The sequence below is a fragment of the Hypanus sabinus genome, chromosome 5, assembly GCF_030144855.1.
Source record: "Hypanus sabinus isolate sHypSab1 chromosome 5, sHypSab1.hap1, whole genome shotgun sequence".
Lineage (NCBI taxonomy): Eukaryota > Metazoa > Chordata > Chondrichthyes > Myliobatiformes > Dasyatidae > Hypanus > Hypanus sabinus.
Window position 1 is genome coordinate 175746203 of NC_082710.1, and position 14198 is coordinate 175760400.

Here is a 14198-nt window from a genome sequence, read left to right on the forward strand (position 1 = left end):
CAAATTAATCTTTTAACATCTTGGGGCAGCCCCTCATGTTCCGGCTGGGTAGCCTGCAAACTGGTGTCATGACATCAAACTCACAAACTTACTGCAGTCGCCCCCCCCCCCCCCCCCGCCTTGTCAATTTTCCTATTCAATTTTCTGTCTCAGCCTGACCCATCATCTCCATCTGCCCATCACTCACACATTCATCCCCATCCCCCCCCCTTTATTCCATGCTCCACTTCTCCGTCACGCCAGAAAACCAAAATCTTCGGCCCCTTGTACTGCCACTTCCACCTCCCAGATTCCAAAACATTTCCACAATTCATCCCTCCCTCATCTACCTATCAATCCCTCTGCTGGATCCACTCAACTCCAGCCAGCTCTTTCTCCATCCTTATCTCCACCAATTATCTCCCCTCTGACTTTCGGTCCAGATGAAGCACCTCGAGCTGATCACTTCCCTCCATAGATGCTACTGACACGCTGGGAGTCTCCGGCGTTACCACCATGACATGCCCCGTTTGTCCGGATTCACCTTCTCCCTGTTAACCCACAACAGAGCTTGAGGATCTTAGGACCCGGGGAGCTCAAGAATTGCCTTCCGCAATATTTCTGTTCGTTGACGGATAGCGTAAAGCATTAAAATTAATGAACCGATAACTCTCAAACAGCATTTATTTCACTCTCCTCAAATTTATATTTACAGGGACTTACTCCTGACACCGATTCCCAGGATCTGACCCATTTACAGACCAGCACTGCAACCAGAGCGGATTCTCAGCCACTGATTTCCATGTCTAGTTGCGAAGAAAGGATAAAGTTTCCCTGTGAATTTATTCTTAGTGAAGGTATAGAGATGAGACTTGGTCGCTGCATTGTAAAATGAAACTGTCCTGGACTCGTAACTGAGATAAACTCCCACCCTCCCGGGGATGGGACCGGCCGGGAGACGGGATTCAGGGGAGCTGAGAACCTTCATCATGTCATCACGCCGCCCGATGATCCAGAACCCGGTCTCCGGTCTCAGTGTGACATCTCCCTTCCTGTCCACAGATTCTGCGGCGACTCCCAGACTCCACCACTGATTCCCTGCCACCTTCACCTCCCAGTAATGTCTCCCCGATGTGAATCCCTCCGATCCCAGCACACAAAGCCAGTTTATGAATCTCTTCCCGGTGTTACAGAGATCCCTCCTGGTACCGGACCGTCTCACACTCTTCCGATCCCCAGACACCTCGAGCTCCGGATGCGCCGTTTCCACATCCAGGGTGACAGAATCTGGGGGGAAGAAGCAGAGGATTAGAGAGTCCCCAGGGATCGGGGGTGGGGGAGAGACCCGGGCAGCGCTACCGCAGAACTGAGGGAGAGGCCACTGAGTCTCAGGCACAGTCAGATAGCCGACAGAAACCTTTCCTGCGATTTTACTCAGCGAGAGAATGGATACCCAGTATCTTCCTGAGGATTTTCCTCCGGAGCGTGAGTGGAGTTTTCCAGAAAAAGCACGAACTAAATGCTGGAGGAGCTCAACGGGTAAGCAGGAAATGTGCAGGGAGATGGACAGTGGTCGAGACCTTCACACAAGAATGGAAAGAAAGACAGGAGATAGCCCGTGGAAACAGGTCTTAACACTCTTTAAGAAAGGAAGAAGACAGCAGAAAGGAAATTATAGACCAGTTAGCCTGTCCTCAGTGGCTGGGAAGTTGTTGGGAGTAATTGTTGAGGAGGAAGTTATGGAAGACGTAGTGACATGGGACAAGATAGGACAAAGTCAGCATGGTTTCTTGAAGGGAAAATCCAGTCTGACAAACCTGCTGGAATTCTTTAAGGAGATTACAAGTAGGACAGATAAAGGGGAGGCAGTGGATATTGTATATTTGGACTTTCAGAAGGCCTTTGAAAAGGTACCAAACATGAAGCTGCCTACCAAGTTAAGAGCCCAAGGTAATACAGGAAAATTACTGGCATGGTTAGAGACTGGCTGATTGGTAGGAGGCAAAAAGTGCCAATAACAGGATCCTTTTCTTGTTGGCTGCCAGTGACTAGAGGTGTTACACAGGGGTTGATGTTGGGACCGCTTCTTTTTATGCTGTATATAACTGATTTAGATGATGGAAAAGATGACTTTGTTGCCAGGTTTGTATACGAAGATTGGTGGAGGGGCAGGTAGTATTGAGGAAACAGGAAGGCTGCTTAGATAGATTAGAAAAACGTGCAAGGAAGTGGCAAATGAAATACAATGTCATGCACTTTGTTAGTAGAAATAAATGTGTAGACTGTGTTCCGCACAGGGAGAAAATCCAGAAATCTGAGATGCAAAGGGACTTGGGAGTCCTTTGCATAACACCCTAAATGTTAACTTGCAGGTTGAGTTAGTTGTGAGGAAGGCAAATGCAACGTTAGCATTCATTTCAAGAGGTGTAGAATAAACAGCAGGAATATGATGCTGAAGGTTTATGAGGTTTATACAGGTGAGGGCTTATCATGAGTATCGTGAACAGTTTTGGACTCATCTCCCAAAAGATGTGCTGGCATTGGAGAGGGTCGAGAAAAGGTTCACAAGGATGATTTTGGGAATGATACGGTCATCATACAAAGAACGTTTGACAGTTCTGGGTCTGTACTTGGAGGAATTTCAAAGGATGAGGGGGAAAATCTTGTTGAAACCTTTCGAATGTTGAAAGGCCTAGACATAGTAAATGTGGAAAGGATGTTTCCCATACTGGCGGTGTCTAGGACAAGAAGGCATAGCCTCAGGATAGAGGGTCGTCCATTTAAAAAAGAGATGCGGAGGAATTTCTTTAGCCAGAGGGCGGTGAAGTTGTGGAATTTGTTACCACTGGCAGCTGTGGAGGCCAGGTCATTGGGTGTATTTAAGGCAGAGATTGATAGGTTCTTGATTGGACAGGGCATCGAAGGTTACTGAGAGAAGGCCGGGTAGTGAGACTGAGGAGGGGAGAAAAGGATCAGAGTCAATGGGCCAAATGGCCTAATTCTGCTCCTATCTCTTATTGTCTTTTGGTCTTATGGCTGTGAGGAAGGGATGGAGCAACAACTGGATCCAGATGAGGATGTAGTGAATGAATTCTGGAGGCATTTAAAGAGGAGCTAAGGTAGGCTTTTGGACCAAATTCATTTGTGCTGACCAACATGTTTTAATGAGTTAGTTCCATCTGCCTGAATTTTCAAATTATTCCTTTTAGTGTTTCCTAACAATGTACCTGTCCAGATGTCTTCAAAATCATTGTAACTTTTCCTGCCTCTACTGTTTCCTTTAGCAGCCTCCTAATCCCCAGCGAAAATTCCCTGCCTATCCAGCCATTCCTCAAAACCAAGTCCCTCCACTCCCAGAAACATCTTTGTAAATCTGTTTTGCACTCTTTCCAAATTAATGACATCATTCTTATTCCATTGTTGGTAGAATCTCAGATGGAGATGAGAGGGCGTAGAGGAGCGAGATATACCAACCAGTGGAGTGGTGTTGCACCAACAACCTTGCACTCAACGTCAGTAAGATGAAAGAGCTGATTGTGGACTTCACAACACAAGGGAACATGAATGAGTCCTCATAGAGGGATCATAAGTGAAGACAGTGAGTAATTTCAAGTTCCTGGGTGTCAAGATCTCTGAGAATCTAACCTGGTCCCAACATATCGATGCAGCTAGAAAGAAGACAAAACTGCAGCCATGTTTCATTCAGAGTTTGAAGAAATTTGGTTTGTCAACTAAGATGTACCATGGAGAGCATTTGGACAGACTGCATCACTGTCTGGTATGGGGGGTGGTGGCTAATGCACAGAACTGAAAGAAGCTACAGAAAGTCGTAAAATTAGTCAGCTCCATCTTGGGTACTAGCCTCCCTAGTACCCTAGACATCTTCAAGGAGCGGTGCCTCGTAAAGGCAACATCCATTATTAAGGATCTTCATCACCCAAGAGAAGCCCTCTTCTTATTGTACCGTTGGGAAGGAGGTACAGAAGCCTGATGGCACACACTCAGTGATTCATGAACGTCTTCCTCTCTGCCATATGATTCCTAAATGGAATTTGAACCCACGAACACTACTTTTGATTTTTTTTATGCACCATTGTTGATTATACACATACACAGTAATTGCTTTACTTTTTTTTCTCTCTCCGTATTATCATGTTTTGCATTGAAATGCTGCAGCTAATTTAACAAATTTCCCAACACATGCTGGTGATAATAAAGTTGGTGATTTTGATTCTGATCGTAACTCGGGATGTCCATTTGTAGTCCACCCAACCTCATGGAAAAAGCCTGCTGAAGTTTACCCTGTCTATTCCCCTCATAATTTTGTATACTATATCACATCTCCCTTCACATTCAACATTCCAAGAAATAAAGTCCTAATCTATTCAAGCATCCTTATAACTCAGGTCCTGCACTCCCGGCTACACCCTTACAATTTTTTCTCTACTCTTCCGGCCTTATTTACATCTTCCCTTTAGGTTTGTGCCCAAAACTGCACATGGTATTGCAAATTAGGCCTCTCCAATGTCTTATACCACTTCAAAATAACATCCCATCTCCTGTACTCAATATTGATTCATGAAAGCCAATGTGCTCAAAAGCTTTCTGTAGAACCCTATCTATCTGAAACACCATTTTCAATTAATTATGGACCCGCGTTTCCAGATCCTTTATTCTACTGCACTCCTCGGTGCCCTACCGTTCACCGTGTTAAGACCTATCCTGGTTAGTCGCTCCGGTGTGACACCTCACACTTGTCTCCATTCAATTTCATCAGTCATTTTTCAGCCCATTCTTCTAGAGGGATGAGATCACGCTGCAAGCTGTGGTAGTCTTCCTCGCTGTACTCTACACCCCAAATCATCCACAAATTTCCTGATCCAAGTAACAACATTATCATCCAGATCATTGATATAGATGACAAACAACAATGGAGACAGCACAAATCCTTGTGCCACTCCACTATTCACAGGCCTCCAATAAGAGAGGCACTCAACTACTTCTATCCTTTGGCTTTTTCCACAAAGCCAATTTTAATCCAGTTTACCACCTCAGCTTGAACGCTGAGTGGAGGAACCTTCTTGACCAGCCTCCCATGCGGGACCTGGACAAATGCCTTGCTGCAGTCCACAGAGCCAAAATCCACTGCCTTGCCTTCATCAACTTTCTTTGTAACTTCCTCGACAAATCCTGTAAGATTAGTTAGACATGATCTACCATGCACGAAGCCATGCTATCCAAATACTCATGGATTCAAGCTGGTGGAATACCTTCCAATAACTCTCCCACCACTGATGTCGGGCTCTCTGGCTGAGAATTTCCTGACTCATTTTAGAGCCTTTCTTCAGCAGTGCTGTCTTCCAGTCCGCTGGAACTTCACCTGTCGCTAAGGATGATTTAAATATCTCTGCTAGGGGCACTGCACTTTCAGCATTTGCCTCCCACATAGACTGAGGGAACTCCTTGTTTAGCCCTGGGGATTCATCCACCCTAATTTCCCTCAGGAAATACTGCCTTCTCTGTAATCTGGATAGGGTCTGTTGGAAACCACTTTTTAAATAATACTTCTTTTAAAATAAGATTTGTACTTTTTAACAAAGTCATGCATTTTTCGCAGTATGTAGTGGTTCATCTGCACTTACTGACAGAAAGCAGTGTACCAGTTAAACTGAAGGGTTATCACCTTTGTCATTTTTTATTAGCTAAGTATTAGTACATTAACTACATGAGGTAACTGCTCTAATTATGTAGCATATTAATTAGTTTATTTCTATCTGATGAATTTTGGTTATCTGGATTATAAAAGATGACTTGGATGTTTTGTTGAACTTAAAAACACAGTCATTAGAATTAAGACTGCATGCCATTGGTGACTCCTGGAAGACCACAAGGATCAGAAAATAAACAAGAGTTCCAACAGTCCATGAAGTCATTGCTACTTTCTCTCACTTCTATAGACTGTGCATCCATCTCCTGAGTAAATGCAGATGTAAAAAAAATCATTTAGGATCCCCCCCCCCCCATTTCTTTTGCCTTCACCTTTGGATTACCATTATGAACTTCCAATTTTGTCTTTGTAATGTTTGTTTTTAACATATCTGTAGAATCCCTAAGGATTCTCCTTCACCTTGTCTACAAGGGCAACTTCATATCTTCATTTATCCTTTCTGATTTCCTCCTGTAAGCATTCTCTTGCACTTTTTACACTACATAAACACCTCATTTGCTGCTACCTGACTGCATGTTATGCAGCTCCTTTATTAACCAGGACCTCAATACCACTTGAAAATCAAGGTTCCCCCTTTTATTCCGACAGGCACATACAAGCTTTGTACTCTCAAATTTCATTTTTGAAGACCTCCCACTTACTAAATACACCTTTGCCAGAACTCAGCCTGTCTCAATCCACACATCAGATAATTTCTGATACCATCAAAATTGGCCTTTTTCCAATTTAGAATCTCAATTTGTGGACTAGACCATTTTGATTGCATATTTATTTTGAAACTAATAGCATTGTGATCACTAGATGGAAAGTATTCCCTTACACAAACTTCTGTCACTGCTCTGCCTCATTCCTTAATAGCAGATTGCAAATCGTCCACTCTCTCATTGGTACTGCTACATACTGATGAAGAAAACATTCCTGAGCACATTTGACAAACTCTACCCCATCTAGTCGTTTTACAGTATAGGATTTCTACGATACGTGTAAAGTTATGTTAAGAAACAACCTTGTGTTGCTTGCAGCAGTCTGTGATCTCTCTGCAGATTTATTCCTCTCAATCCTGTGGATTGTTGGGTGGTCATTATATATCGGCCCAATACATGGTCATACTTTACATATTCCCCACGTCCATCCATGACACCCTGTTCTCTAGTCTGTTCTGACTGAGCAATGCCATGACATTTTCCCTGACTTGTTAGTGTGTATTCTGGAGTTATGGAATATTGCAAATATTAACTTCAACAACAACCAGTCTTCAGATCTGAATATGGATTGTAGATTGAATTTAAAATGTAGCTCAGAGACATCAGTGATTAACACTCATTTTGGGCGTGTTGGGGTGAAGACCTGGGCATTTGAAAGTTATAAGTAACTCAAACAAAGTTCATGAATGCATTGTAACTATATAAATAGTTCTGTTGTTACTTTTGTTCTTTAACATAAAAAATGTAATGTATTTTAGGTCAGGGAGCTTCTCTCTCCAGAGTGACTCCAAAGGCTGTCATCTATTGTGAGCTCAATAAAGACTTCTATTCTACCAGCACTGTGTCTCTCTGGTGGCTTTCATTAATAGTCTCAACACACCTCCTCCTTTAATCCCTCCCGTTCTGTCACATTTAAAACATCACAACCTTGGAATATTGAGCTGCCAGTCCTGCTCCTCCTGTAATCAAATCTTACTAATGGCTACATATCAAAATTCTACATGTTGATCCATGCCGTGAACTCATCTGTCTTTCCTACAATACTTCCTGCATTGAAAAATACACAATACAGGACAATAGTCTCACCATGCTCAAACTTTTGATTCTGAGCTTTGTCTGAGGTCCTAACAACATGTCTCCAGAACCTCTCCACTATCTGTTCTGGCATTCCATTTCCCATCCCCATCAACTCTTTTAAACCATCCCCAACCCCCCACTCCCCCAATTCCTGTCGTGTAGCACTAGCAAACCTCCTGCTAGGATATTAGTCTCCTCTGGTTCAGGTGCAAACTGTCTGATTTGTACAGATCCCACCTTCTCTGGAAGACAGGCGAATGATTCAGAAATCAGATGCCCCCCCCCACTTCTTACACCAACTCCCTATCCACGTGTTAAACAACATAATCTTCCTATTTTTGGCTTCACTAATACATGGCACAGACTGCAATCCTGAGATCACAACCCTGGAGGTCCTGCCCTTTAACTTAGCACCCATCTCCCTGAACTCATTTTGCAGAACCTTGTTGCTCTTTCTACCAATGTCGTTGGTACCGACATGAACTATGAGATCTGGCTGCTCATCCCATTTAAGAATGCTGAAGACCCGGTTTAAAATGTCCTGGTTCCTAGCACCGAGGGGGCAATATAGCATCTGAAAATTACATTCTTGTCCGCAGATCCTCCTTTCTGTTTCCCAAAACAGAATTCCCTTATCCCCACAGCTCTCCTCTTCTCCCTGAGCCAAACTCAATGCCAGAGACCTGATCGCTGTGACTTTCCTCCGCTCGGTCAAACCCCTCCCACCCTGACCCAACAGCATCCAAATTGTTGTTGAGTGGCACGGCCACAGGGGTACTTGGCACTGTCTGTTTTACCCCTTTCCCCTTCCTGACAGACACGGAGTTTCCTGTGTTTGGCACCTTCTGCATCTACTTCTCTAGATGTCCTATCTATTACCCCCGCCGTCTCCTAAATGATCCAAACTTCATCTTTAACATGTAGTCTTAGAAGCTGCAGCTGGATACATCTCTCGCAGGTGTTATCGTTAGGGACACTGCGAGGCTCCCCGACTTCTCACATCCCGCAAGAGGATCATTCACCTATCCTGCCTGGCATCCCTGCTGTTCTATCTGAGCAAATATAAAGAAGGAAAAACAATAATAAACTGTGGGGGCAAAATCTACCAACTGCTTTTTGCTCTCTCACACAAGCCACTCCTCAATGAAGCCTTAAAGTGCTAATGCCTCAGAATCCACACTCTAACACTGTCCACTCCAACGACAGCCACTCCACTTGCCCCTTCCTTCTTGCCAATCAATCCCCATCACTTTTTTGGCCACTGTTCAAAACATCAGATTGTCCTGAGTCAATATCTTCCTCTTTGTCTTGTTTTACGGTGGTTGGCATCCAGCTTAATGGTGCATTACTGCCGCCACCTGCCTTCTGCTCTTGAGTGAGCGATAGACTTACATTCTAAATCCCTTCACCCAATCACACACACACACATACCCTAACCTACACTTTATCCTCCCATCTTCGGCCACCCTAGTACCCTTTTCCTGCTTATCCATCATATCCTATAAAAAACCCCTGTATCCCTTAAGAAAGCTAAAAGTACCCTGACCTGTGCTCTCTCACCTATACCCAGTAACTTTTTTCAATGTGATTTCCTGCACCCCCAATTCCCTTAGATTCATTCTCATCATCTCTCTCTGTATCCCATACTTCCTGCAACTCAGAACTACATGTTCTACTGACTCCTCTTCCTGACATTCCTCGCACAGTCCTGTCTGGTGTTTCCCTATCATTTACAATGTTCTGCTTAGTGCACAGTGCCCCAGCCATAAACTAGTCCACACAGTTGTCAATATCTTTCTTGTTCAATCGGCAAACCTGAGTTAGCGGCATCTTTGATCACCGATTGCTTGCTGCTAGAAAATGCAATGGTCACATCTCTCTGAATTAAAATCCATCAGCCATTCAACAGTCAACTGCCTTTGTTTATCAAGATCCTGTTGTAATCTCTGACAAGTCATGGGTGTCATAGTAACGGAGCGGATAGCACTTCAGGGCATTCGGAGTTCAATTCCATAAGGAGGTTGTATGTTCTCTCCATGTCATCGTGAGTTTCCACCAGCTGCTGCGCATTCCCCCCCACAGTAAATAGACGAACCAGTTAGTAGGTTAATTGGTCATTGTAAATTGTTTACTTAATTCTATTATTTTTATTGAGATACAGCGTGGAATAGGTGCTTCAAGCCACACCATCAGCAATGCCCCAATTTTAATTATAGCCTAAACACAGAACACTTTACCAATTAACCTACCAAACAGTACACATCTTTGGATTGTGGGAGGAAACTCACACATTCATGGAGTGAACAGGCAGTGGTGGGAATTAAACCTGGGTGGCTTTTACTGTAAAGTGTTGTGCTAACCACTATGCTACTGTGCTGCACTACGATTATGCACACTGCTGGTTACAGGACTTCACCCATCCAATTCTGTATCTAATTGGCCAGACCATTCTGTATCCCAGCTGATCTTAATCTGTGGAATGGCTTACCATGAAGTTCCTTGTCAAATACATCGCTAAAGTCCATATAGACAATGTCTACTGCACTTCCATTACCCATCATCTTCATCCATGCAGAAAACCAGGCTGGGTATCGCTGATTAGTCCTCACCTTTCCAAATGAATGTAGATCCCGTCTCCCAGAATAGCCTCCATTAATGTACCCGCCACTGATATTAGGCTCACCGCTCTGTACTTCCCATGCTTTTCCCTACAGCCGATCTTCAATAAAGCTTCAACCTCCAGCCTTCCAGCCCATCAGTGATACACCCATCTCCGAAAAGGACCCCACGGTTTCTTACTGATCTTCCAACAGTGATCAGGACCTGGGGATTTATCGACCTTTCTGCATTTTAGGACCTGCAGCACATTTGCTTCTGTAATGTGGTTGAAAATGAGGTCGATCATCTTCTGTAACACGGGAGAATTGAGAGCTCTGTGGAACTGGGACAGTAGAGTTGAGTCCTGGGACAGAGAAATGATGACAGGGAAGGTTTAGAAGGATATGGGCCAAATGGTAAAATGGGCTGAGGGGTGATCTGACAGAAATATCTCAGGTTATGAGGGGTGTAGACTGAGCAGATGGTTGAAATCTCCCCACAGGAGTGGGATCAAATACAAGAAGCCAATGCCTGAAGTGGAAGGAGGGAGTTTAAAGGTGAGTTTATTTGAACAGTCAATGGTTGATATTGCTGCTAGAAAAGGTGACAGCAATCACACAGACAGGCACTTCAATGGGAAAGAAGGAGACTGACCTAGTGCCAGCCAATAGGATGAGTGTAGATGGGTAAATAGATTGGTACAGTTTGTGAGGGGGAGGGTCGGAGGGCTCATTTCTGAACTGTGACAATGACTGGGACTTTAAATGAACTGAATGACAGAGACCCCACAGCCCTCCACTGCAGATACACCACCCTCTGCATCCTGCATCCTGTGTCAAGGTTCTGGGTTTGTTTGGTATCACACTCGGCACAGGCATAGTGAATTAGTTTACTGAAGGAAATGAGAAAGTACCTGGTGCAGTTTCTGGCCATAATCTGCTAATCCTCCTCATGTGTGTACGTGTGTGAGAGGAAATTTGCCAGATCATATAGTGCCTGTGTGATTGATCGGAGGTGAATTCAGCTTGGTCTGTCTGGTCTCAGTCCCACAGTCTCTGTGTGGCGGTTTGATAACAACTATGAGATGCGAAAGACCAGCAGGGTGCAGAATTGAGTTTCTCTGAACCATCCAGGTGTATTTGTCTGGTGATCCCAGCTTTTATCCCGATGGTTATCCCTAAAGGAATTTTCATTCCATCGCTATTATGGTTGTCTTCAACCTCATCTCATGGGGTGTTTTTGAAGGATGGATGGGATTATGATGTGGATGTTCATCTAACAGTCTGTGAACTGGTTGCATTGTGTCCCGTGTCAGTGTGTTCAGGAACCTCCAGCTGACCATGCGACAGGGATGTTTCCAGCAGGTAGGGTTGGTGCCAGAATAAAATATCTGCTCCCTTTCAGTCTACTATTATAAAAATCTTTGTGTCTAAGTCTTATTTAAAGATGTCTCATGCACAATAACAATGCTTACCTCGCTTAATGGCATCAAATGATTCTCCCAATATGTTTTTCAACAAAAAGAGGCAACTGAACTTTTCAATTGGCAGAGCACCATTTGTCACTGACCATGATTTCTCTTCACCACTGATCCTGCAGGAGAAACACAACCAGTTATAAACTGAGCATTAGCAGTTTTTGTGCAATCATACAACACAGACAGGGTTTCAGTGAAAAGTGTGTCCTACCTTCTCTTCTGTTCAGCTGCCTCCTGAAAGAAATAAAACACAAATCTGAATTGACTGAGACTGACCGTCCAACCCTGATGGCAGGAATTTCACCCAAATTATTTAAAGACTTTGAAAAGACCCATTGACCAAACCTCACTCACATTGACACTAAGAGGGAAAATGGATATCGTAAGACATAGAATGACAGGAGAATGTACAAGGACTTCTTTAATATTCTACTGTAACTGACAGAATGGAAGATGCAGGGAACTTTAGACAGGTTGTGCATGTTTATCTGGAGAAGATGTCAGCGATGATCTGATTAAGGAATTTAAAGTTATCAATAGATTTGATTGGATGGGGTGGAGAAAGTATCCTTACTTGTGGGGAGACCAAAATTCAACAATAAAACATCAGGTTTTCAGTGAATCCCATAAGGAATTCAGTACAGAGAATATGGAACAGGATGCCACAGGCATTCTTTAAACCAACAGCAGAGGTAAGTGTAAGGGGAAGGCGATCAGTGCCTGGGGGACCATGGGATTCGGGGCAGTGTTGACGGATGTGATGAGGTTCTGGGTGGAACGGCAAAGTCAACCGGTGAAGATGGACCAAATGGCCTGTCCATTTAACACTAACAAAACAAAAGTTGCAAACTCCCCCAGGATGCCAACCACAGCTGACAGAACTAGCCAGATATCTGATGTGTGCGTATCACACTCTGGATATTAATGTTAGGCCGCACTCACTGTCACAGTCCTCCTCCCAATCATTACAACATAAAAACACAAATAGCAGAAGGAGGAGCTAGCAACCCCCTCAAACCTGCTACTCCAGTCATTGCTGATCTACCTCAGATTTCATCTGTTCCTCTCTGCTGGGTTCCAGAAGTTCTCAATTCCCTGTTTTTTGTTGTGTGTTTTTATTTTAAATGTTATCCACCTCTACTTAAAACACACCAAGCCAGTTAACCGTACCAACTATCTTTCGATAGAGGTTCTGGAGATTGGCTATTCTTGGTGATAAGAAATTTCTTCAGTTCTCAGTATTATATGGCCAGGCCTTCACCCTGAAACTACGTCCTCACATTTCAGACTCCCCCACGCATGAAAGCATTTCCACATTTATCCTGTCACAGACCATTCAGTTCTTCCATCTTTCAGTACCATCACCCCCTATTCTTCCAAAGTGTTCACTTGTTCATTCATACTTGCTGCCTCGTAATACGCGGGCGATCATGGTCTTTCCATCACTATGATTGTTGGCAAATTTTTCTGCAGAAGTGGTTTGCGATTGCCTTTCTCTGGGCAGTGTATCTACGAGATGGGTGAATCCAGCCACTATCAATGCTCTTCAGAGATTGTCTGCCTGGCGTCAGCGGGCACATAGCCAGGACACACCACCATCCTCCGCCTGCTCCCATGGCTTCACATGACCCTGATTGGGGGCTAAGCAGGTGCTACACCTTGCCCAAGAGTGACCTCCAGGCTAGTGTGGTGAAGGAACACCTTATGCCTCCTTTGGTAGAGATGAATCTTTACCCCACCACCCCAATAAACCAATACCAATATCAATATCAATTTCTAATGAATTTAGACACCTCTATGGCATTTGCCATTAACTTTGTCATCTTGGTGAGGCAAAAGTTTTTGCTGCCTACCCTTGCCACTCGGCCAAACTTCAAAGAACTGAAACTCAACCCAGTGAACTTCTCTTGACAAGATAATATTCTCATCTGAGAAATTTCCCTGCTGAATCACTGGCATCACCTCCAATGCTACTCTATTATTTCCAGATAAGGTGACAAATCTGAACAGTACTCCATATGTCAGTCACCCTCTTAACTACCTGCTCCACCTGCCTGCTAATGTTTATAATTAATGTGCAGGAACCCAGAACCAGGTTGATTACTTCTGACATATGATGAAAAGTAAGTTCTTTTGGGGCAGCACAGCAATGCAAAGACTTAAAACCTGTAACTCACAAAAGTAAACAAATAGTGCATGAAAATGATAATGTTGATGGGTTCGTCCGAGATCCAGCTGTATTTCATTCACTTACAGTCTGTTTTCATTTGGAATCTCCCATTTGTTTCACTTTTTTCTGATGATCATCCCCTCGCAGATTCTCACAATAAAGCTTAAATGCCCACTTACTCTGTTTGTCAGTATCAATGATGCAATTGCTCCATTCAATGTCAGAGAATGTGTCCAACCTGAAATTCCTACTCTTCACAGACATCCAATGAAACAGAAAAGAAACACCAAAGAATGATTGCCAGGAAAACCTTAGAACGCCAAAGCCCGCCCCTGACTTCCCACATGCAAGCAGCAGCAAAGCCTCAACCCACCACCTTCCCCTCCCCCTCAGAGGCCTCAGCAAGCGCATCAGACCCAACCACTTTCCCATGCGGGCAATAGGAAAGCCCCCAAAGAATCCATG

At 43.9% G+C, this 14198-nt stretch overlaps 1 protein-coding gene across 2 annotated transcripts in view; it reads right to left on the reverse strand.

Moving 5' to 3' along the window:
* Positions 1-645: 645 nt before the first annotated feature.
* Positions 646-14198, reverse strand: part of LOC132394641 (nuclear factor 7, ovary-like) — a 28601-nt gene continuing 15048 nt past the window's right edge. Inside the window, exons 4-6 of one of the 2 annotated variants that reach the window (XM_059970996.1) lie at positions 11775-11848; positions 11561-11679; positions 646-1266 (exon numbers count right to left, since the gene is read on the reverse strand). In XM_059970996.1, coding sequence (XP_059826979.1) covers positions 734-1266; positions 11561-11679; positions 11775-11848 — 726 coding nt within the window. In that variant the 3' untranslated portion in view covers positions 646-733. The remainder of the gene's footprint in view (positions 1267-11560; positions 11680-11774; positions 11849-14198) is intronic. The other variant, XM_059970997.1, reaches the window with a different exon arrangement.